At 41.7% G+C, this 24923-nt stretch overlaps 1 protein-coding gene across 2 annotated transcripts in view; it reads left to right on the forward strand.

Annotated features, from left to right (window-relative positions):
- The window catches only part of STS (steroid sulfatase (microsomal), isozyme S), a 206365-nt gene that overhangs the window by 156612 nt on the left and 24830 nt on the right, over positions 1-24923 (forward strand). For both annotated transcript variants that reach the window (XM_011957508.1, XM_011957509.1), the window contains one exon: positions 5570-5707. In XM_011957508.1, coding sequence (XP_011812898.1) covers positions 5570-5707 — 138 coding nt within the window. The remainder of the gene's footprint in view (positions 1-5569; positions 5708-24923) is intronic.

Here is a 24923-nt window from a genome sequence, read left to right on the forward strand (position 1 = left end):
ATGCTTCCAAAAGTATAACCTTCATATATATATATATATATATATAAAATATATATAGTGACTTCATAGCACTTTGCTCCAGTATTCTGTCTGAGTGTACCTACCTTGTAGAAGAAAAGGTAAAGTGAAATGAACTAAAATGACAAGGCTTTGGTGACTCAAGCTGAGGTTCTAACTCCATTGTAAAGTTAAGGAACAGTGAGCACTCCCTGTAGGGCCTGTCCAGGATGAAGTGTTTTGGGTGGAATTCCTCATTCTTTCTTCCGCAGCAACCCCCTACTATTATCCATTATCACCTCTGACTTAGTGGCAGAGGATCCCAGTGAAAAGCCAGAGAGTTGGGTTTCAAACCAAGTCTGCTTAAGTCAGGACCTAGAAGCAAGAGCTTTAGCACTTAGTCCTGTGCTATGGCACCTCACTCACCTAAGACCTCGAATTCTGCTTTCGTGTTTGAAACCCTTCTCTCTCGGCATTGTGTAGCTCAGTGCCTGACTCTTAATAGTAGCTTAGTGCTTGTTTGTGGGCTGAATAAATGGAATGACAGGACTTTCTAGAATTTAGGCTTCCTTGGCAACCCACATCCACACTTGACAGAGGAAGGATCCAGATTTTTGCATTTCCAAGGTTTCTTCTTTGGGACTACCAAAGGTCTGGTTAGGAAGCCCTCACTTTGATAAGCTTGTTCTTGTTATCTCCAGTTAAATAACAAAGTGGTCTTGAAATGGCTTATTTTCTATATTTGTTTCATTCAGAAAACAAAGGGAGAAAGCTTTGGAGATAGAACATTTCATTTACAAGCTCACCATCGGCAATTCAAAACTATCATTCTGTATATATCAGTATCATTATATCTTGAGAACCTTACTGAAAAATAATATTTGCAGACCTCTGATTTGTAATAGATTGCTCTGAAAGCAAAAATAATACAGCAGCATTTGTTCTTATGGGAGATTTCTGTTCACAGTGTTTATGAGGGAAACATGTTAGACCTTTGTAGGATCAATGTTATAAAAAATTAAATGTCAAATGGGCTCTGGGATTTACAAATGAGATTCTGGCATAAGACCTAAGTAGTATGGGATCCAGACTGTATCTTTTGGGAAAGAATGGACTAAAAGGAAATTAGAAAACTGACCATTTCTCAGGAAGTTGAGCTAAATATTCTACCATGCATACATGCATGGCAACCTCAGCCACTTTCTCTTGTACTAATAATCCCAGCCCAGTTGTATAGGACACCTTTAATGAAAGTGATCACTCTAGGCAATGAAGAAGAAACTTTGATGAGGACATGTTAAATATCATCGTCATTTGAAATATTGGAATTTGGCGGGAATATCCAGGGCGAAGTATTAAGATGGGGAAGGATGCAGGATATTTCAGTTGAGAGAATCTGCATAATAAATGCAGCTGTAAATTTGTCTGGAGTTAAAAATAGGCAAGAGGAGAAACTGTGAGTAGGATGTAGCTGGCCTTGGCTTTGGGGATAAGAGCTGTCCCTGAAAAACTCTGTGGCACTGCAGCCTTTAGCCCACAGCCTGTGTAAGGTGGGCACTTCATAAATCCATGTTGAATGAATGCATGAGGAAGTCTAAGAGTCAAAATTGCATTTGAAAGCCATTTAAAAAATTAACAGAAGGAGGCTGAGGCAAGGGGATTGCCTGAGCCCAAGGGTTTGAGACTAACCTGAGCAACAAACTGAGACCCAATCTCTACAAAGGATACAAAAAAAAAGAATAAAAAAAGCCAGGCATGGTGATACTCACGTGTAGTCCCAGCTGCTTAGGAGGCTGAGGTGGGAGGATCACTTCAGCCCAAGAGGTAGAGGTTGCAGTGAGCCATGATTGTGACACTGCACTTCAGCCTGGGAGACAGAGTAAGACCCCGTCTCAAAAACAACAAAAGTAGTAGACTATTTTTGACCAGTTTTATGTTTACAGAAAAACTGAACAGAAAGTACAGAGTTTTCATACACTCTCCCCTGCACACAGTTTCCTTATTATATACATTATGTATTCATGTGGTACATTTGTTACAATTGAGCCAACATTGATAAGTTGTGATTAACTGAAGTCCATAGTTTCCATTAGGGTTCACTCTTCCTGTTGTATGTTCTATGGGTTTGGACAAAGGTATAATGGCATGGATCCACAATTACAGGATCATACAGAGTAGTTTCACTGCCCCCAAATTCCTCTGTGCTCCGCCTCTTCATCCCTCCTTTCTCCCAAGCCAACAGTAATGACTGATCTGTTTACGATCTGTATAGCTTTGCCTTTCCCAGAATGTCCCATAGCTGGGATCATACAGTATGTAGCCTTTTCAGATTGACTCCTTTCACTTAGAAATATCTTAAGATCCTTCCATGCTTTTCATGGCTTTATAGCTCACTTCTTTTTAGCTCTGAAAAATGTTTCATTGTCTGGATGTACCACAGTTTATTTTTCCATTCAACTGCTGAAGGGCAGTTTCGCTGCATCCAAGGTTTTGGCGATTATAAATAGATGTGGTATAAATATTTGTGTGTGGGTTTTTGTGTGCACATGAATTATTACGGGAGACACATTTTTATAGGAAATTTCTTTGCAGCATTTTCTTTGTGCAGATACTTCTGCATATAGAAAGATGAATTTTGTTTCAAAGGAGGGTGTATGGTCATATGCCTTTCACTAAATACTAACTACAATACATGGAAGCAAATTCCTAAGTCCTCTGCTACCTGCCTAATCTGTGTTATTTTACACAGAAGTTGTTGTATGAGCAAAAGGGGACATTTTTCTTTCAAAGTATAAATGGGGGTTATAGCGTCTTATTGCTTCCTTCTATTTCAACTCATTAAGCTAATTATCATTTTCAAAGTAATTAGGCTTAAATTAGTGTCTCAGCCAAACAACCCCAAGCCCAAGCGTACAGGTGGTTTGCTTAGCTGCACCAGATAACACCATAATAAATGTCTGCCTGATCATGATTTATCACGGGAGACAAATTGCTAAAACGGCCCTCGGGTGTCTTATTTTTTGGTTCTGAGTATGACATTTACATATATGGTGTGGGTTCTGGGAATGTTTATCATTTGAGTTAAAAACTGAGAAACATTGAACATACTCTAGCCCGTGGCACTTGTAATCAAATAGCAAATATATGCCTTTGCACAAATGACTTGGGTGTTGTTTTTGCATCAGAAATCACCTCTGCCACCTCCATGGGCAGCTCACTCCGCAGTCCTTCTCCTTCCCCTTTTCGGAACCAAGTACGTGTGACTACAACCTGGAGTGAAGGGTCTGGCCCTGCAGGGTGTGATCTACCTGCTGGATAGGATGTATTCCAAATCCTATATTTAATTATTTCTACCACAGAGGATGCCTGGGGCCATTGTAGAATATCAGTTGTTGTGGACGTCCTAGTGTGACTAAGAGCCCACCCAAAATTTGATTCCCATGTTGAGACCAGTGACAGCACGCACACACTAAGGGGATATGAAAAGGCTTGTTACTCATATAATGTGGCTTTCTAAGGACAGCAGGTGATATGGTTTGGCTGTGTCCCCACCCAAATCTCATCTTGAATTGTAGTACCCATAATTCCCATGTGTTGTGGGAGGGACCCGGTGGGAGATAATGGAATCATGGGGGCGATTCCCCCCCCCCACTGTTCTCATGGTAATAAATAGGTTTCACAAGATCTGATGGTTTTATGAGGGGGTTTCCCCTTTCGCTTGGCTGGCTCGCTCTTGTCTGCCGCCATGATTGTGAGGACCTCCCAGCCACGTGAAACTGTGAGTCAATTAAACCTCTTTTTCTTTGTAAATTACCCAGTCTCGGGAGTGTCTTTATTTGCAACGTGAGAACAGACTAATACAGCAGGTTACTAAACCAGTACAAAAAATAGCTTGAGAGAGCACAGAAAAGAAATGGATTCTGCTTTTATGGTGATTAGGACTTGGGGCTGGGATAAGGGTCTCTTGCATGCAGACAGGGGCTTGCATAGTTCCAACCTCCCACTGGCGGTGAAGGAGGGAGCACCCAGGGTTTCTTATCAGCCTGAGTGGCATGAGCAGAAGAGGGAGAGATGAGGCTTAAAAACTCTTGGCACTCAAACGTTAAGAAGTGGAATCAGGCTCTAATATACCAATCAAAGCCTAGCAGTATACAATGACTTATTAAATTAAATAAGCAGCATATGACTATGTAGAGCCCTGTGGAAACTGTACATTGTATACCTCTAGTTTGCCTATCATTGTCTTCTGATTTGAGAGCTGGGTGATAGCTTCCTAATCAGAAAGTCCAGGTTTCAGCTCCTTCTTCGAACTTCAACTTTCCTCTATTTTTTTCTTGCAGAAAATTATAAGCATATGCAGATATGGAATAGTACAGTTAAACCTCCATATGCCCTTCACTCATATTTAACAGTTATTAACTCCTGGCTAATCTTGTTGAATCTATATCCCAGACTCATTTATTCTCGTCCTGCATTCTTTTGAAGAAGACAGCAGCTATCATCTTCTTCACCACCTCCATTTCATCCTCGGGTATTTCAGGATGTATCTCTACAATATTTTTTTTCTCTCTGGTGTACGTTTTACTCCTCTGTGATTCTCCCTGAGTCTATCTACTCATCTGTTCAGAATTTGAGCATTTTGAGTTTTCAATCAGATTTGATTCTTACTTTCTGGTTCTCCCACTTCCCAACTATCTGAACTTGAACAAGTTGCCCATTTACAGCATTGTTGCTCTACTGCTAAAATGAAGCTAGTGCTATTTGCTCATAGGGTTCAGTGTGTTCTAAACAAGATAATATGTAATAAAATTCTCTACATGTAGACAGTGCTCAACAGATGGTAGCAATTATTATTATTATTGTTGTTGCTATTATTTTTTGAGGGGTTATCTAGGGGTGGTATACAATGTTAGTTTTGGGGAAAGAAGGTGAGGACAGGAAGAATGTTGATATTTGTGATGGACAGTTTAGACTTGGGGAATAACTCCTGGTTCTTCCTCTATCAGTGAGGAATATTGATATTCATGTGAGGGATAGTTTAGATTTGGATATCTACCATAAATATTAAAAGAGAATATTCTCATAAAATATCTATATACCTATTTGTTCACATAAGAGGAACATCACTGGTTTAGTTTTCCCATCCTCATTTAGTTTTCCTTATTTCCCAATAAGGAAAAATGATAGACTTCTTTATAGCCTTAGGGCCAACGCCAGCTGGTGAGAACAACCTTTCAGCTTCTTTCTTCTGGCATCTGCCTCCAAGTGGCTCTCCATCAATGGACCTGGTACTTATAGAATACTTTCTCAGGTCTCCCTGCAGAATTACTTCATGATACCCAGAGGTTCAAATGGCCCCTCTAAATGGCACTCAAGTCAATGAATCTTGGTGTCTATTCTAAGAACACAGCCACAGCCAGTCTTGATTGCATCACATCTCATGTTGGGATAAAATCCAATTTGTAAGAACGTTTACTTCCACCTTGAGAAATTAGCTGCCCATTGAGTAGGGCAACCATCTCCCTTTGCTTTGTGAATATGCATTTTTACATAGAGTCTTTTTCCCCTCCAGGGCAGATCTTGAACCTTCTAGATGAGCTGAGATTGGCTAATGATACCCTCATCTACTTCACATCGGACCAGGGAGCACATGTAGAAGAAGTGTCTTCCAAAGGAGAAATTCATGGTGGAAGTAATGGGATCTATAAAGGTGAGAAATGCTGGGATGGACAAGCTGTGGCCTCTTAGCTCATCTGCTGGTCACTTTTTTCTGATTTTAGAGCTTTTCCATAGTTCTTCTGCTACTTTGCAATAGGTAGTACTTCCTTCTGTCATGGAGACAGTTGGAAGGCCAAAGTGACCATTTCTGTTCTGGTTCCCACAGATTTTAAAAGCCCACATCGTGTGTCAAGACATTAGAATGAGAGTATGTATCTCCAAATGTTAATGCAGCCTCATATAATGTAACTGATTAAAACAAGAATTCCTCTACCCCGTATGTGGATTTCCTGTCACTACTGGAACAAATTGACACAAACTTATGGGCTTAAAACAAATTTATGAACTTACAGTTCTAGAACTCAGAAGTTCAAAATGGATATCTCACTGGTCTGAAATTAAGATGTCTGTAGGGCCTTCTACAAGCTCTTAGAGGGAATCTGTTTCCTTGACTTTTTCAGCTTCTGGGGACTTCCCACTTTCCTTGGCTCATGTCCCCTTCTTCATGCGGAAAGCTAACAATTCACTGTCTTCAAACCTCCCTGTCTGTCTCTGACCTTTGCTTCCATAATCTCGTCTCCTTCACTTACTCTGACACCCCCGCCTCCCTCTCATAAGGACCCTTGAGATTACATTCAGCCCGCTCGTATAATCCCACATCATCTTCCCATCTCAAGATCATGAACTTAATCTGCAAAGTCTCTTTTGCCATGGGGTGTAACATGTTCACAGGTTCCAGGGATTAGGACGAGGGCATCTTTGGGAGACCATTATTCTGCCTATGTGAACACACAATAGTATTTTTGAGCTGATACTTCTTTTAAAAAAAATTTTTTTTGCAGCATTAGCTGAGCTACTTTCATGATGGGTCGGGTATCATGCTAGTCATTGGAGATATTTGATGAGACCCAGCTACTGGCTTATATAGTGTATACTCTTCCAATATAAGATAGACATATATAATGTCTAATATATACATTTAGATATATCTAATCTACTTAGACATAACTAATGTTTAATGTCTATATACGTTAGACATATCTAATGTCTAATATATACATATCTAATGTCTATCTTATATGACAGACATTACATGACATACAACGTGGCCCATTTCATAAAGTGATATGATACCTAAAAGAGCGTATTCATGCTGAGGGTTAGGACTCCCCAGCCAACTCTGCGGTGGATATGGGTTGAAGGTACAAGAAGAGATGATGCCTTAACCAAAAGGGGAGGGTGAATCACAGTTTACCTGCAAGATATGAAAGGATGATATAGGGAATGCTTTTATCTATCAATTTGTTTTGGAATATTGATTATCTTCTGTGTATCTTGCATTGGGTCAGACACAACAGTAAATATAAAGCATGGTGTCTGCCCTGAAGGAAGTCATGTTGAACTGATAGGTGGGTGGGTAGATGATGGCTTGAAGCCTGGGAAGACCCAGTGCAATTTGACAAGGGCACTAACACTTGCATGCACAAGATACTAATGGCACAAGGGGAAAGAGAGCCTCACTTGGCTGAGGAGTTCCCAGGAATGTTTGCAAAGGAGATGCAGCTAGAAAGGAGGTCACCAGTGGGTCTGTGCATCTGCTCTCACTCCCGTTCTATCTCTTTCTGCCTTTCCAACCCCTTGCTCTCTTTTGTCATGCTAGAAAGAGGGAGAAGCAGCAAACAGCTTATTCTGCAAACTGCAAGGAGCTCAGTAAGGCCAGATTACACCACACCTGAGGCAAAGAGAAATAGTCCTCTGTAGTCTATGCCTCAGGCTGCAGATAGCTTATGAAGCCTTATACTTCTATTTACATCTCTATGTGCACATCTGGAGCCCTATGACCGGCTGAGCACCCAGGGGCAGGAACCCTCTCCTACATCTTTTGTTACCTGGCACCTAGCACAAAAAGATGCCTGTTAGGTGCATCTGGCCAACCTTCATAGGCTGCTCAGACCTCCTCCCAGCCCCTTCCTTTAGGTCGTGTTACCTTGCTCAATGCAGGCAGGACACATGATCAATATGTAATGTGGGTTTGATTAATCAACCCGTGTGTTTAATCTGAACAGGATTAACCCCAGTAGACTATCACTCTTTCAGCCCTTCTCTGTGTGCCATGTTACTTTAAAAGTAGTAAAAAGTGGAAACATGTATTTCTAATATATGAAGACATCGTGTTACTGGGCTGAACTGGGGTCCACTCACCCAGCGCAGTAAGGCCAAACATCCACACCGAGGTTTTACAGTGGGAGAAAGGAGGGTGTTTATTTGCAGGGCTACAAGCAAGTAGAATGAGGCATCTCTCACTTAAGATTCCACTTCCCCAATGGTTTGCAAGCAAGGATTTTTAAAGCCCGGGAGGCAGAGGCTACGGGCAAAGTCATAAGTCAGTACATGGAGATTATACGTTGCTTTGACCTAAAAAGGCAGGACATCCCAAAAGGGTGCCAGCAGGTCATAGGTGGCTTCAAAGATTCCTTGATTTGCGATTGGTTTAGGAAGTGAAGCTTTGTCTGAAAATTTGGGGTCAGCAAAAACAAACATGATATCTGGCCTGTGGGCATGGCTTCCTCCAGGCCCCTTGGGAAGAAATTTGGAACAAAGAATGTCAGTCAGAGTTCAGTCCTCAGTTCCTCTTTACCTGGAGCCTAGATGCCAGCAGATGGCATTTTCCATTTGGAAGGGGTCCACTTTCTGAAAAACAACTATGGGACATATGTTAAAGTGTTATCTTTTGTTATTACAGGGAACCAAACATTTTATGGCTCTAACTTCCTTGTCTATTGTTTTACTCTGTGATCTCCTTCTTGCTTATCAGTTGCTCATTTACTTTTCAAAGCCTGCTAGGTGCCTGGAATTTTCTTTGAAGGAACTCAAGATTTTTCTTTATTTCCCTGCCTGGGAGAGTCCAGCAGGCCTCTAAGAGGGGTCCCTGCTCCGTCTCATCGGTGTTTCAGTCTTATTTTCACAAGGCTATAACCTGTGTGGAGAGAGTTGTTTTTATTTCATTTTGTAGATGCCAGCGTCTCTAAAGACTGGAGTTCCAGGCTGCGTTCCACGCTACAGTTCATCCATCCATTCATTCTCTCTCTTAGTGCCTGTTCAGTTCCAAAATAGCTTAGCAGCTGCCGAGGAGGAGAGATGTACATAAATCACAATACTAGGAGTGGTTGGAGAGTAATAGTTACTTAAGAAAGTTACATATGCAAGGCTGTAGAGCCTCAGGGCAGGGAGAGGGGATCCCTGACTGACAATCCGAGGGAGGCTTCATGGGGCAGAGAAGGAGAGGCATCACGTTTTGCACAGATAGTTCACCAGGGTTCAGAGACAGGAGAGGTATAGGTCAGAAAGGGAGCCCCAAGGGTCTTGAATGATGGCTGGGAACCCCAGTTTTATCGTACAATCCTGCAAGCATGTCAGGAGCTACTCCATGAATTTCTTTTTTTTTTTAAAGAAATGTATTCAATGTATTAGAAATGTTTTGCGTGCATGCTAGAAATACCATGAATGTGTAACACGATTAATGTCTTAGCCACCGCTCTATTGCAAAGTATTGTCCTTTTGTCAAACTTACTTGAAATCAAGTTCACAGTGAAACGTTGTTAAAATACAATGCCCTAAAAGGAAGATAAGGTTTCCTTCTAGTTATGGGAAGTAGGCTTCTTAGTGTCAAGACATCTTGTTCTCTAAAGCTGCAAACTCAAACACACACCTATGGTTTATGCAGACACAGAGAAATCATAGGATTTAACACCCTGTTTAAAATAGCATCTTTTTCTAAACAATCATGACTTCTACTATCCATCAAAACCCTTCAATGGACTTTGCTATTTGAACTTTTTTTTTTTTCCTTTTGAGAGAATCTTGCTCTGTCACCCAGGCTACAGTGCAGCAGAGCCATCTCAGTATTTGAACTTAATGATTCTCCTGTATTCCCAAGTCAAATCTGTTTCCCTAGTGAAATCCATAGGCTTCATCAATGATGGGGTAGATAAAGAAAATGTGTATATATATATATACCATGGAATACTATGAAGCCATAAAGAAGAATGAGATCATGTCTTTTGTAACTTAGATGGAGCTGGAAGCAATTATCCTTAGCAAACTAATAATGCAGGAACAGAAAACCAAATACCACGTGTTCTCACTTAGAAGTGAGAGCTAAATGATGAGAACTTACAAACACATAAAAGGAAACAACAAAGACTGGGGTCTGTTTGAGTCGGGAGGGTGGGAGGAGGGAAAGGAGCAGAAAAGATCACTATTGGGTACTAGGCTAAATACCTGTGTGATTAAATAATTTGTACACCAACCCCCATGAGTTTACCTGTCTAACAAAGCAACCTTCACGTGAATCCCCAAATCTAAAATAAAAGTTAAACATAAATAAATAAATAAAATATACCAGACTTCCTGTTAAAAAAAAAAAAAATCAATGGGCTAATTTGATAGAATGGCTAGGATTAAATCATCCTTCCATTAAATTCAGCAGGTTATTCCTTTTAATAAGAGGTACATTACATGTCTACCGCAGTCTACATTTAAAAAACAATTATTTAATATGCCAGGGGTGAGGGAGTAATAACAGGACTGTTTCATTTTTTTAAGGAAATGACTTTGCAGTATGATTCTTCTGTTTAGATTTGGATATGGGTAAATTTTGTCTTTGTCAAAATGTTCTAGCATAAAGGGAAATTGGGAAATAAGGGTAGGGTGAAATGTATACTTTGGGTATAATTCTGTTCAAAGTTTAGAAATCTTGGCAGTAAGTCCTTTATAGAGTAGTTGCTGAAATATTTCCCTCTGAGATCCTTCTAAAATAAATTTTCTTCTATTTTCCACATGCTTTGAATGATCGTGTCAACATAATAAAACCAATTTTCTAAGGAATAATTTATCTTCCCATTTAATAATTAAGAAATTATTGTCTCCATTAGGGCTTCCAGTTAATTTGACTGTGTTGCCATATCATGTGATTATGATTTTCACAGACAGCAAGATAAATAAGTAAACCACTGAACATCCCATAGCCTGTGACCCTTTGTAGCTGTTAAATGTAAAATTTTCCATCAGGGCTATTGACATTTGAAAATGTTCACATTGCTTCTTTGGAACCTTAGGAGTAGAAAACATTACTTGAAACTAATAGAGGATTTAAGATTTCTACACAATCCTTAACTCTTTCTAGGGAATTTGGTTGATGGCTCTCAATTTATGTTCCTGCACCCTGGACAGGCATTGGATCTATTTGGATCAGCCTGGTGGGTGAGTCTTGAGAAGACACTTCATTCTGCACTTGCATCTGTGTCAAGGCAGTAGAACAGAAAGGAGTTCAAGCCGAGAGTCCTGAAAATTGCAGTTCTCTTATTGAAGGAGCGAGTGACCCCACCCCTAGCTTCACTTGTCTAAATCAGGGTTCTAAGCCTTTGAGCCTCTCTTTGCAAATGGAGTTGCAAATGAATTCATGGAAGTTTCTTCTCAACCTTCACTGCAGCTGCTTCTTACCTGATCCACCTCTCAATGTTGGAGACCTCCAGGGCTCTGTCCTGGGCCCCCTTCCCTTCTTTATCTTCACATTTGCCCTACCTGATGTCATCCAAATCCAGGACTTCATATGACATCCAACTGCAGGGCATCCCACATACAGAGCCAGGACCCTGCTGTGAAGGTCCGCATTGCTATGTCCAGCTGCCCACTTGCCACACGACCTGGAAGCTCAGTAGGCATGTCATCTCGGAAAGATGCAAGCTAGACATCAAATGCAAGCTAGCCCAAGCCCACACATCCCCATATCTGCATGATCTTATTGAATGCTTTACCCAGTGACTGAACCTCAGTGCTACGATGTTTGCTGGTTGTGGGCTTGTTTTATTTTGCCTCTCTTTAACCCCTATGTATCCCATATTTTGGAATCACATCCTATTCACTTTATTTTCTAAGTTTATCTGACATTGATCCTCTTTTGTCAGTTGTATCAATTTTCCATCTTGTCCAGGCCACTGTGGTCTGCCCTATGGACTTCTCCAGTGTACTTCTTGGTGGTCTCCCTAATTCTTTGTTCTCACATTCCATTCTCCACCCAGACACTGGAGTGAGATTTCATGAACATAATGTCAATGTACTATATTGAATTTCTAAGGACTGATGTAACCATTAGTACCACAAACTGGGTGGCTTAAAAGCAGCAGAAAGTTGTTTTCTCTCAGTTCTGGGGGCCAGGAGTCTGAAAGCAAGGTGCTGGAAGTGCTGGGATCCCAACAAAACCTCTAGGGGAGAATCCTTTGTTGTTCTGCCATTAATTCTTAACCTTCCTTGGCTTGCAGATGTATCAGTCCAATCTCTGCCTCCACCTTCACATGGTTTTTTTCCTTTCTTCAAACACTCTAGTATCAACCAGGCATGGTGGCTCACACCTGTAATCCTAGCACTTTGGGAGGCTGAGATGGAAGGATCACTTGAGCTCAGGAGGTCGAGGCTGCAGTGAGCTATGATTGCACCACTGCACTCCAGCCTGGGCAACAAACAAACAAACAGAACAAAAAACCACTCCAATATCTTCCCGTCCACTGAAAATACAATGTGATGTCTGCACCCCAGCTGTACGGTTTTCTCATCCTCTCTTCCTGGCTTTTCCTGGGTCCCCCAACCCCTTCATCCTGTTCCCACCTTAGCGTCTTTGTGTTGGAAACTCATCCTTTCATCTCATCTTTGGATGAATTTTATCTTTCAGTCATATATTGCCTTTGTAAGGTCTCCCTGGACCACCAAATCAAAAGTCCTTGTCTCCTCCCACTACTTTATTCTAATTGCTTGCATCTCTGATATCTTACCTGTTTATTATTTTATTTGCTCATAGTCCTTCTCCCATGGAAGCTGGGATCTGGGCTGCCTCATTCAGCACTGTGTCCTAGTGCCTTGAATAACCATGGAGTAGGCATTCAATAAGAACTTACTAAATGAATAGGGATATGGTTTGGCTGTGTCCCCATCAAAATCTCATCTTGAATTGTAGCTCCCATAATCCCCACATGTCGTGGGAGGCACCCAGTTAGAGGTAATTGAATCATGGAGGTGGGTCTTTCCTGTGCTGTTCTCATGATAGTGAATAAGTCTCATGAGAGCTGATGGTTTTATAAAGGGCAGTTTCCCTTCACATGCTCTCTTGCCTGATGCCATGTAAGACGTGCCTTTGCTTCTCCCTCACCTCCCACCATGATTGTGAGGCCCCCTAGCCATGTGGAACTGTGAGTCCATTAAAACTTTTTCTGTATAAATTACCTAGTCTCGGGTATTTCTTCATAGAAGTATGAAAATTGACTAATAGAAATAGTGATCACTTCTTAGATTTCTCTTCCTTCTGTTTCCTTCTCTCCCTATTTCTTCCCTTTCTCCTAAAATATCATCCTTTACATGGGACCAGAATAACTTCCTTAAGATTTTCTTTTAGTTGAGTTTAGAGTTTGCGTTTTCCTCATACTACAAGATTTCCTGTATTCTCAGAACAGAACAGTTAAACTCCAATGTCTGGCTTCATTTCCATCCCTCTCCCAAGTCAAAGTCACCCTGAAGGAGGCTCTTCCTCCCTCCCTTTTTCTCTGCCTACAGGCAAGTAATAAATGTCAATGGAATGGATAAATTAACTCTATAGATGGCTTCTGCAGAAGTATGGGGGTGGGGGATCATATTTTCCAGAGTGTTCGAGAATATAGACTTTTTTTTCATGTGCAGAGAAATGCTTTTAAAATTCCCTGATGGCTGCATGGAAGGCACTGCTCTTCGGGCATTTTTTCCTTACCCTAAGGCCAAATTCCAAACACGCGGCTTGAGTCCATGTCACTTATGAGTTGCTTCTTACAGTCACTGATTTTGACATCTCTTTCCCTCATTCAATAATGCAGCTTTCAGAGAGCAATTGATACTTTTATTGTGAGAAAAAAATAGTAGCGACTGACTCTGGTAGATTATTACAAGGTGGTTATGTTCAAATGATGTTGGCAAACATTGTCATTGGCTTCCCAAGAGTAGGCAAAGCTGCCCCTTCATGCTAGTGTCAGTATTTAGTCCTCCAGCAGATATCCACAGCCTTTTCACCTTTGAAAGAAGATCACATTAGTCTCGTTTATATATTCATGCATTTGGTTGAATGTGACTGACGTGCATTTATATATTGATTCTATAGAACATGCCAGGCACAGGGCTAGCTGATAGGGTATAAAGGCAAGAAATAAACGGCCTCCGACTGCTAATAATTTATATTCTACTAGAAGCTAGTAGCTTAAATTCTACTAAAAGACATAATGCCTCTAAATTCTACTAGAATTCTACTAGTTTTTAGGATAGAGATATAAGAGACTGCTTCAGTGTAATATACTGGTAAGGGAACTGTTAAAGTATGGTAAAGGCAGTTAGCCCAACTTGGGAATTGAGGGAACCTTCCAGGAGGAGCTGATATTTTGCAGGCTGACATTTTGCATTGTTGGCTAGGAGAGGACAGGTGGGAAGTACGCAGTGGGCAGGTGTGAAATACTTATGGGGAGTGAAAACGCAGCTCAGTATTTCTAGGGATGAAAGTGTAGCAGGGCGCAGTGGCTCATACCTGTAATTTCATCACTTTGGGAGGCCAAAGCAGGAGGATTGCTTGAGCCCAGGAGTTCGAGAGCAGTCTTGGCAACATAGTTAGACCTCATCTCTAAAAAAAAAAAAAAAAATTAAAAATTAGTCAGATGTGATGGCATGTGCTTGTAGTCCAGCTACTCCAGAGGCTGAGATGGGAGGATCAGTGGAGCCTGGGAGGTGGAGGCTGCAGTGAGACTTGATTGCACCACTGCACTCCAGCCCGACTGACAAAGTGAGATCCTGTCTCAAAAAAAAGTGTGAGCAAGGACTGACAGTGTCAGGTGATGGAGATTTGGTATCATGTCCGGGCATTGAGCTCTGCCTTGTGGGTTATCTGAGCTGGGAGCAGGGACCAGACAGATGGGTTAACATTAGCAAACACCCTGAAAATGGAAGGGCCATTTGGAATGATTGGGACTGTCCACTTCAACAGAGAATACAACTGCTGGATCACCACCGTCTCAGGCATTGCCATAAGCAGAGTGATTTGATTGCATTGGCTTCGGTTGACAAAATGTATGACCTTAATACTACACAGTTAAATGTGGCAGAGCTGGCACATGTTATTGAAAAAGTCACATGGACAGGCAGGAGATTGTGATCCCGTAATGGGAGGCTTGAATTTCTCACTTTTGAGATGGGCAAGATTGAAGTTGTGTGGTCGAGCATGCTCTGCAGGAGAGAAAGGTTGGGATTCTGGGACAGCAAAGAGGTGGGAAAATGAGAAGGATGTGGCCGCAGTGGGTAAACTGGGCTCTGTGAGGGCAGGGAGTGGGCATAGCTCATGCTTATGGGCTCATTTTCTTTGATGACATTCAGGGAGAGTTTCTCTTTTGATAGTCAAAGGTCAAGCTGTTTAGTATATGACTCTGGTGGAGAAAATTTTAGGAATGCAATGTATTAGGGAAATGAAGCATGTAGCAAAATAGAGACCAGAAAAGGTTAGAAATAGGAATTTGTAATCACATTCACCTGTAGGCTTCTGTTTTTTTCCCACAGCAATACTCTTCATTGATTAATTCATTATTTCATTTGTTACACAAAATATATTGAGTACCATCTATTTGGAAGGGATTACACTATTCAGTTGATTTAACAATGCATTGGACCATTTGTTCTCAAATACTGTTGATCCTGTTGGAATGAGACATGCATAGAATTGGTTGTCATATGTCCCATAAATTTGAACTTGAAAAATACTGTGGAAATTGAAAGTAGGAAAATAATACCTGATCATAGAAGGCTTAATGAAATCGGAGAGGCTTGTTATCTAGGCTTTTAAGGAGCTTTGTAAATGATTTGGGTGTGGGGGCTGTATTAGTCAGGGTCATCTAGAGGGACAGGACTAATAGGATAGATGTCTGTATGAAAGGGAGTTTATTAGGAGAATTGACTCACACAATCACAAGGTGAAGGCCCACAATGGGCTGTCTGCAAGCTGAGGAGCCAGGAAGCCAGTCCAAGTTCCAAAACCTCAAAAGTAGGGAAGCTGATGATAGTGCAGCCTTCAGTCTGTGGTCAAAGGTCCGAGAGCCCCTGGCAAATCACTGGTGTAAGCCCAGGAATCCAAAAGCTGAAGAACTTACAGGAAGCATCCAGCGTGGGAGAAAGATGAAGGCTGGAAGACTCAGCCAGTCTAGTACTTCCACGTTCTTCTGCCTGTTTTATTCTAGCCACATGGGCAGCTGATTAGATAGTACCCACCCAGATTGAGGGTGGGTCTGCCTCTCCCAGCCCACTGACTCAAATGTTAATCTCTTTTGGCAACACCTTCACAGACACAGCCAGGAACAATACTTTACATCCTTCAATCGAATCAAGTTGACACTCAATATTAACCATCCCAGGGTCAAATCCTAGCAAAGCAACCATCAAGAGGGAGCAGCAGAACTTTCCAGAGAGCAGAGGATGAGCTGTTGACCAGGACATTTTCGTGGGACTCAGCTCAACCAAGGTGTGATGTTGGAAAGGTGGACCCCAGTCAGGGCATGCTTAGCTTCACATTCCAGAGTAAGATATATTTTTTAGTTTTTCATTCTTGCGGACAATATTAAGTAGGAGTTCAATTAAGTGACAAGAAAAATGTTAGTAGACGTTGCTGTGACACTTCCCCCCGATACTGATGGATTTAATATTATGGAGTAAGGTCCAAGTTGGTGTGCTCACCCCACCCCCAAAAAATCAAAATTTAGTAAATTAGAACACAACTGGCCTAGCTGTAGCATGTGGGCCTAATGCAAACCAGCCCTTGATTTTCTAAATAAAGTTTTATGGAAACCCAATCATGCTCGTTCGTGAATGTCTTATTCCTGGCTGCTTCTTAATTACAACAACAGAGCTGAGTAGTTGAGAAAGCCACCCAAAGAGCCTGAAATATTTACTATCTGGCTCTTTAGAGAAAAAGTTTGCCAACTCTTGACTCAGATTCCTTAGCAGTTGGATGTATTGCTTGAGGAGTCATTCTTAATCATTTGAGCTGTGTCAATTAATTTTAAGGATATTCTTCAATTCTTGACCTGTTGTTTAACAACTGATATCACCAGGTTCCTTATTTTTGCCCTCATAATAGGTGGGTAATACATTGGTGGAACCTGAAAAATATTGTTGTATTTCCCATCTGCAATTCATGGGTTCTAGTCTTTGGCATGAATAAATCAAGGAGAGTGTAAAATGTAGCATCTTGTGTGAGAAAACATTTCGCGTGAATTATCATCACACACTTCAATGGGGTTTGCCTCAATTCAGAGAATTAGTGTTATCTCGGATGGGAAGATTTGAGGAGAAAAATGAAAAACAGAATATTTCATAAAACTCTGCCCAGATCAAGCATAAGAATGACTAGCATATGCTCTTGCCATTAAAAGTGATTTGACCTGCTGTGTGGGAGCATTCAGAAGGACAACAATAGAAGCCTGGTTTGCAAACAGCTGTTTCTAACAAGAGTCTTGGAGTAAATTGTAGAAGAATCCTTGCTATGCTTGCCTAGAGAGATTGAGTAACTCAGCCACCATCCTTCTGTGATGAGAACATCATCACAACGTGCCATCAGGATGTTAAAAGTGTGAGTTGGACAATTATTCTACCAAATTTTAAACTTAGACTATGGCTTTTTCTCTGCTTATAAATTTTCAGAAAAAATAATTCATACTCCTTCACCGTTTTGTTTTTCTTTTCTTTCCCCCGTATCCTATTCTCCAACTTTCCTAAGTTAATTTCTCCTTCAAAACCCAAGTCAAAATCTATTGGTACAGGGCAGGTTTGCCCAGGTAAAAGACATTTCTTTTGATTTCTGTTGGTACTTAATCAGAGTTATCTGTGGGCATATCTTTTGTTTGTTTGTTTGTTTGTTTGAGGCAGGGTTTCATTTTGTCACCCAAGCTAGAGTGCAGTGGCATGATCACAGCTCACTACGGCCTCAACCTCCTAGGCTTACTCAATCCTCCTGCCTCATCCTCCCATGTAGCTGGGACTAGAGGCATGCACCACCATGCCTGGCTAGCTTTTTTATTTCTTATTTTTTGTAGAGACTGGGTCTCACTATGTTGCCCAGGTCTCAAGCCCCGACCTCAAGTGATCCTCCTACCTCAGTCTCCCAAAGTGTTGGATTACAGGTGTGAGCCACTGTGCCTGGCCTGTGGATATATCTGAGCTGTCTTTTGAGACTTTTAATTTCTGTAGGGCAAGGTCCCTGTTCACTGTGTTCTCTCTGGGATTCTGTTGGCACACAATCACAGTTCTCAGTGGGTATTATCTGAGCTATCTTTTGAGGCTGTGAGTTTCTGTAGGGCGTAATCTCCATGATATACCTTTGTGTCCCATTTGGGGATGTGAAAATCAGTAAAGCCTAGCATTTGGCAGGATAGGTTCTAGAACTATACCTAATACCATCAATTACTGGCTGTGTAACCTTTGCCAAAGTTTTCTTGGCTGTGAAATGGGTTACTTGCCTTGCAGAGTGATGGTGAGAATCAAGAGTTAATATTTAAGTCATGAGTTTGAATGGTTTGGGGGACATGTGAAACTCCATCATTAGTCCTGATCATAGCAAGTCATTGCTTATTAAATGTCTGCTGAATGAATGAAGCATCCCGTGTCCACCCTCTGAGTTCCTCTGAACTCTGCTCAATGATAATGTGAGTGGTGCCTGGGAGAGCAGATTTCGGTGCTTTTTCAGCCTGACAGACACATTTGGCGCATCTCATTTTCAACGCAATATCGCAGGAGGAAGGAGATTGAAAGCTACACCATCTGACAAGCAAGGGCACTTGCTCATCAACACATGCCTGCAAATGTGTGAGCATGCTTCCTCCAACATGTTTTTCCATAGGCAGTGTGTGCTCGGATGTGTTCATCATCTGTTAAAAAAATTTTAAAACTTTTTTTTGCCATGACTGTTGTAAAAACTCTCCCTTTATAGCTTTAGAAAATTGCACAAGATTATGTTTATGGATACATTTCTTTAGGACCTGAATATAGACTCAGAACTATTAATACAAGATGGGAATCTCGTGATGTTCCACATAGTGGGTTCAGAGCTTCCAACAGAGCATTTCTCGAGTGTGACAATTTGTGAACACTAGCTGCAGACGAAACCATGCCTGGTGCTACCATTCAGGTGGTCAGTAGGTGGCTAGATCTAGGGGCTACAGGCACATAGTCCCATGCCTGCAATAGAGGTGCTCTGTGCATCTACCTGAGCAGAGGTAAGCCACTTCTTTGCACCCAGACAGAAGTGTTGCCACCAGGTGGCCATTTGTGGCTTGGAGCTCCTTTGGGGATCTGGAATCTCTGGCAGGCTGTGATATTTCCAGGGCCTCTGCAGGAGATTTGTTTTATTTTGTTTTGTTTTCAACGTGGTTATACATCAAGCCATGTTCTTATAAGATGTCTCTTCCATCACCTGGAGTTCTGGGATATTCGCAAATTCCTCAGAGGGGAATAGATCACTGGCACTTGGGTTGTAAAATACACAGACCTTGGATGTGCCTGTGGGTTTTTGTGAAACTGTGTGCTTGGTTTTCTGTTTTTTAAGACATGTTGTCTCTCTGTCACCCAGGCTGGAGTGCAGGGGCACAATCATAGCTCACTGCAGCCTCAAACTCCCAGGTTCAAGCAGTCCTCCCCACTCAGCCTCCTGAGTAGCTGGGACTACAGGTGTGTGCCACCATGCCTGGCTAATTTTTTTAATTAATTTTTTTGTTTTGTTTTGTAGAGATGGCATCTCACCACGGTGCCGAGACTGGTCTAGAACTCCTGGTCTCAAGCAACCCACCTGCCTAGGCCTCTCAAAGTGCTGGAATTACATGCATGAGCCACTGCACCCAGCCTCTATCTGCTGTTTAAGGGCCGTGTTTTTCAGCCACTCTCTCACATGGCTCTATAGCCAGATGCATCCCTTGGCTTCCCCTGGTGAGCCCTAGTAAACCATCCTCAGACATTGCCTTTCACCTTAAAGATGATGCACAGATCAACTCCTGGGAGGGTACAAAATTTGCTCGGTGCCTCAATCCTTAATTCTACTGTTCAGATGTATCTTTCTGAGTTTCGACATAGGCTGTAGAAACGAAATGTGGTTTACAAATATGGTGTGATCCTCTTCTCTCAGGACATAGACAACTTGGCACCAGTGCTCTTGCTGCAAAGATAAAGTGATATCTGAGAACTGTTTAAGTTCACAGACTTTGGAGTCAGCCAGACAAACCTGGATTTGCATCTGTAACTCTACTGCTTACTAAATAAGTGGCCGTCAGCACGTAACTGAAGTTCTCTCAGCCTCAGATTGTACAACCATTTTATATATATATATAAAATGTGAAACTGTTATGAATGAGTTTAGACTGATGGAGAATTACAAAGGTAGTACAGAGGTCTGTTTTTCACCAGCTATCTGCAATCCTACCATCCTGCGCAGCTATGGTGTCTTTGTCAAAATGAACCTTCCCGTGTTACCAGCTTTCCCATTAATGCCCTTTCTCTGTTTCAGAATCCAATACACAATGCCACGTTGCATCTAGAAGATTAACTTTGAGACGGTGCTTTTTCCTGATTTTAATAGTTTGGTTTTTGTTCCCATTTATTTATGCTGTTTTATTTAAAACAAGGGGGCAATATTTGTATATCTAAACCATTCATGAAACCAGCCCTTTTTTGTTCTATAACAATCACTTATTTTGTTGTTGTTAAATTTCAAGTGAAGATGGTGTGAGTTTGATCGAGTAGCAGGATTTTATGAGTTTGATGGAACAGAAGGAAAACTAGACTGTAATTCACACGTTAAGATTCCTCCCAAAGCTCCGCTTTCAACTGCTTGAATGAACTACGGCAAAGTAGTTAAACTTCCCATTTGTTGGCTGTGATCTCTGTGAAGCAGGAATCACAGTATCTGTCAGAGAATTACCTTCAAGTGATGTTGAAAAGATAAAATAAGGGGAAGAGTTTTAACTTTCTTAGGAGGCCATCACAGAAACTACAAAGTATGATGTGAACTTCCATAGGAATCTCCCCTAAGTGACTGTGCATGTAGAATGTCTGAATGTCTGCAAAGGTCAGAGCCTGCTGAGGAGAGGAATTCAGTCTACAGTCTTCAGCTGTAAGAAATGAGCCCTTAACTATTCACAATAGCAAAGACATGGAGTCAACTGAAATACCCATCAACAGTGGACTGGATAAAGAAAATCTGGTACATACACACCATGGAATACTATGCAGCCATAAAAAAGAATGAGATCCTGTCCTTTGCAGCAACATAGATGGAGCTAAAGGCCATTATCCTAAAAGAATTAATGCAGGGACCAAAAACCAAATTCTGCATGTTCTCACTTACAAGTGGGAGCTAAACATTGAGTACACATGGACACACAGAAGGAAACAACAGACACTGGGGCCTACTTGAGAGTGGAGGGTGGGAGAGGGAGAGGACTGAAAAACTACGTATCAGGTACTATGCTGATTACCTGGGTAATGAAATAATCCACACACCAGACTCCCAAGACATGCAGATTACCTAGATGACAAACCTGCATATGTACCCCTGAACCTAAAATAAATAAAAATAAATACATAAACAAATACATAGATAAATAATGTGACATCTGAAAAACACACTAGAGCAGAATGCAATAAAAGGAGGCGTTCCTGTAAAGGTTAAAAAAAAAAAAAAAAAAGAGAGATGAGCTTTTAACAATGGAGATTTGCTTCAGGACCCCGAAACCTCTGTCTCTAGTAATTGCTTCCTAAGTGGCATTTATTTCCAGTGTGACTCACACATGATATTCCTGAGAGGAATAAGCATTTTTTCATTGGCTTCATTCTCACTTAACTATTTAATGCTTCACACCAATTGTTTAAAACAGCCTCTTTTTTGAGTAGCTGAACTTCAACTCCACTCCCTTTGTCCCCAGCCTAACTTCCTGATGGCTACTTCAGTACCACTTAGCTCTATGCTGCCTTTGTCATAAAGGGTGAGGAAGCAGTGTTTATTCCCCCAGCCATGGGTCACCTGCCCAGCTGGAGTGACTTCAGGCCTGTCCTGTCTAAGCCCTATACTGGAGCGCTTGGTCTCCATCCCTCAACGGGAGGTGTTGGTCATATAGGGGCCACAGGAAAACTGCCCCTTTGCCCTCTGAAGGTTTGCTAAAAATCTGCTGACAAAGGCAACTGAGAAAAGGCACACAAATTTATTAACACACATGGAGCCTTACAAAATAGATCTCAAAGAAATGGCTAGAGGGTTGATGCTTTTATACCGTCTTGAGGTTACAGAAAGAATGGGGCCTTGCCTCGTGGCCACACAGGTTAGGAGAAGGGAGAAGAGGGCGCCTGGCTAGCAGAGGTGGTCTTGCTCTGCAGATGAAACCTCCTGTGTAGCAATCCTCAGAGAGAAGAGATGGTGAATGTTTCTTGCAGACCTTTAAAGGTGTGAGTCTCTCAGTTCATCTTTCCTAGATCAGACAAGGGAGGCCTTCAGAGAAGGCCTTTTTTTTTTTTTTTTCTGAGACAGATTCTCACTCTGTCACCCAGGCTGGAGTGCAGTGGCGAGATCTTGGCTCACTGCAACCTCCACCTCCCGGGTTCAAGCAATTCTCATGCCTCATCCTCCCAAGTAGCTGGGATTACAGGTGCCTGCCACCACGCCTGGCTAATTTTTGTATTTTTAGTAGAGATATGCTTTCACCATGTTGGCCAGGCTGGTCTTGAACTCCTGACCTCAGGTGATCCACCCGTGTCAGCCTCCTAAAGTGCTGGGATTGCAGGTGTGAGCCACCACGCCCAACCAGATTTTCTCTACAGATTCAAATCTCCCCCACAAAAGACAGTTTTGCGGGGCTGCTTCTGTTTGCAGACCCTCTGAACATCCATCTCAAAATATGTCAAAGAAGAGTATTTTGGGGTGAAATGTTTTGGTTCCTTCAGTGACCATCTTCTGAGATTATCTGCTGACATTCTGATCCACTCTGAACTTAGTCTTTCTGCCTCTGCCAGTACCCTTTCAATGCTGTGTTTAATTATATTCTAATTGCCTCATAGGCACAAAGCCTGTTTCCTCAGCTCTCCTGGTAAGAGCCATCCTGGTAAGAAAATAATAACAATGATGATAATAGCCATTTTTTGTGCCCTTCCTCTCTCTTGCAGGCACTGAGCTTGGCAGTTGGGATAATCATTCCATATAATACTCGCATGGAAACGTTGTGGAAATATGAGACCCAGATAGCTGAAGCTATTTTCTCAAATGCAAAGGGCTGGTGTATCTGTTTCCTATGTCTGCTGTAATCATTGACCACAAATTTAGTAGTTCAAAACAACATGATTTTTTTTAAAATTTTAGATTCAGCGGGTACGTGTGCAGGTGTGTTACATGGGTATATTGCATTATGCTGAGGTTTGGGGTTCTAATGATCCTGTCATCCAAGTAGTGAACATAGTACCTGATAGTTTTGCACTCCATGGCCTCCTCCCTCTCTCCCACCAGTAGATCCCAGTGTCTATTGTTGCCATCTTTATGTTTATGAGTAACGAATGTTTAGCTCCCACTTACAAGTAAGAACATGCAGTGTTTGGTTTTCTGTTCCTGCATTAATTCACTTAGGATAATGGCCTCTAGCTATACCATGTTGCTACAAAGGACAATATTTTGTTCTTTTTTATGGCTGTGTAGTATTCCATGATGTATATGTGCCACATTTTCTTTATCCAATCCCTGTTGATGGACATCTGGATTAATTCCACATCTACTATTGTGAATAGTGCAGCAATGAACATACAGGTACAGGTATCTTTTTGGTAGAATGATTTATTTTCCTTTGGGAATAACCATGAATTAAATGGGTCCTCAAGGTGTTGGCAGGGCTGTTTCTTGCTGAAGGCTCTAGGGGAGAATCTTATTCCTTGCCTTATCCAACTTCTAGCGCCTGCCTGCATTCCTGGGCTTGGGGTACCCTTCTCTGCCTTCAAAGTCAGCAGCGTAGCATATACCAGCCTCTCTCTGTGGTTATACCCCTCCACTTCTCTGACTCCCTCTTTCCCTTGAAAGGACCCTGTCTACAAAAAGAGTCAGACTCTGTAAAACGTTTGAAGAGATTTATTCTGAGCCAAGTAGACACAGACCCAGGAGATCCTGAGAACATGTACCCAAGCTGTTCTGGCTACAGCTTGATTTATACATTTTAGGGAGACATAAGGCATCAGTCAATACACGTAAGATGTACATTGTTTAGTCTGGAGTCAGAGTCGGGGGGGTGAGGGGGTGAGGAGGCTTCAGGTCATAGGTGGACTCAAAGAATTTCCGATTGACAGTTGGTTGAAAGAGTTGATTTAAAGACCTGCAGTCGATAGAAGGGAGTGTCTGGGTTAAAATAAGGGGGTTGTGGAGGTCAAGGTTCTTATGATGCAGATGAAGCCTCCAGGTAGCAGGCTTTAGAGATAATACATTGTACGTGTTTCTTATCAGACTTTAAAAGATACCAGACTCTTGGTCAGTTCAGTTCTCTCCCAGATCAGGGAAAAGACCCTGAAAGAGAAGGGGATTGTCTTGTAGGTTTTCCTCACAAGAGACAACTGTGTGGGGTTATTTTGAAATGTCAAAGAAATATATTTTGGGGTAAACTACTTCAATTTCTATCAGGGCCTGCTGTCTGTAGTGTTGGTATCTTATTGCTACAGAGTCTGTTTTGTCCGTCTTAAGGTCTCTGTTTTAATGTTAATGCTGGTCAGTTGTACCTGAATTCCAAAGGAAGGAGGGCAAAATGAGGCATGTTCAATCCCCTCTTTCCATCATGGCCTGAGCTAGTGTTTCAGGTTAAACCTTTGGAATGCCCTTTGCTGAGCGGAGGGGTCCATTCTGTTAGTCGAGGTGCTTAGGATTTTATTTTTTGTTTACAACCCTATGATTACATTGGATCCACTCAGACAATGCAGGGTAATCTCCTCATCTCAAAATCCTTAGTCACATGTTTAGAGTCCCTTTTGCCATATAAGGCAAAATACCCATTTCCCCAGGCTCCAGGCTCCAGAAATTTTGATGCGGACGCTTGGGGGCACCATTATTTTGCCTACCACAGCTGGTGTAAAGTAGAAATGGAACTTGAATTCCCTGACTC

Source organism: Colobus angolensis, unplaced genomic scaffold (genome assembly GCF_000951035.1).
Source record: "Colobus angolensis palliatus isolate OR3802 unplaced genomic scaffold, Cang.pa_1.0 Scaffold444, whole genome shotgun sequence".
NCBI lineage: Eukaryota > Metazoa > Chordata > Mammalia > Primates > Cercopithecidae > Colobus > Colobus angolensis.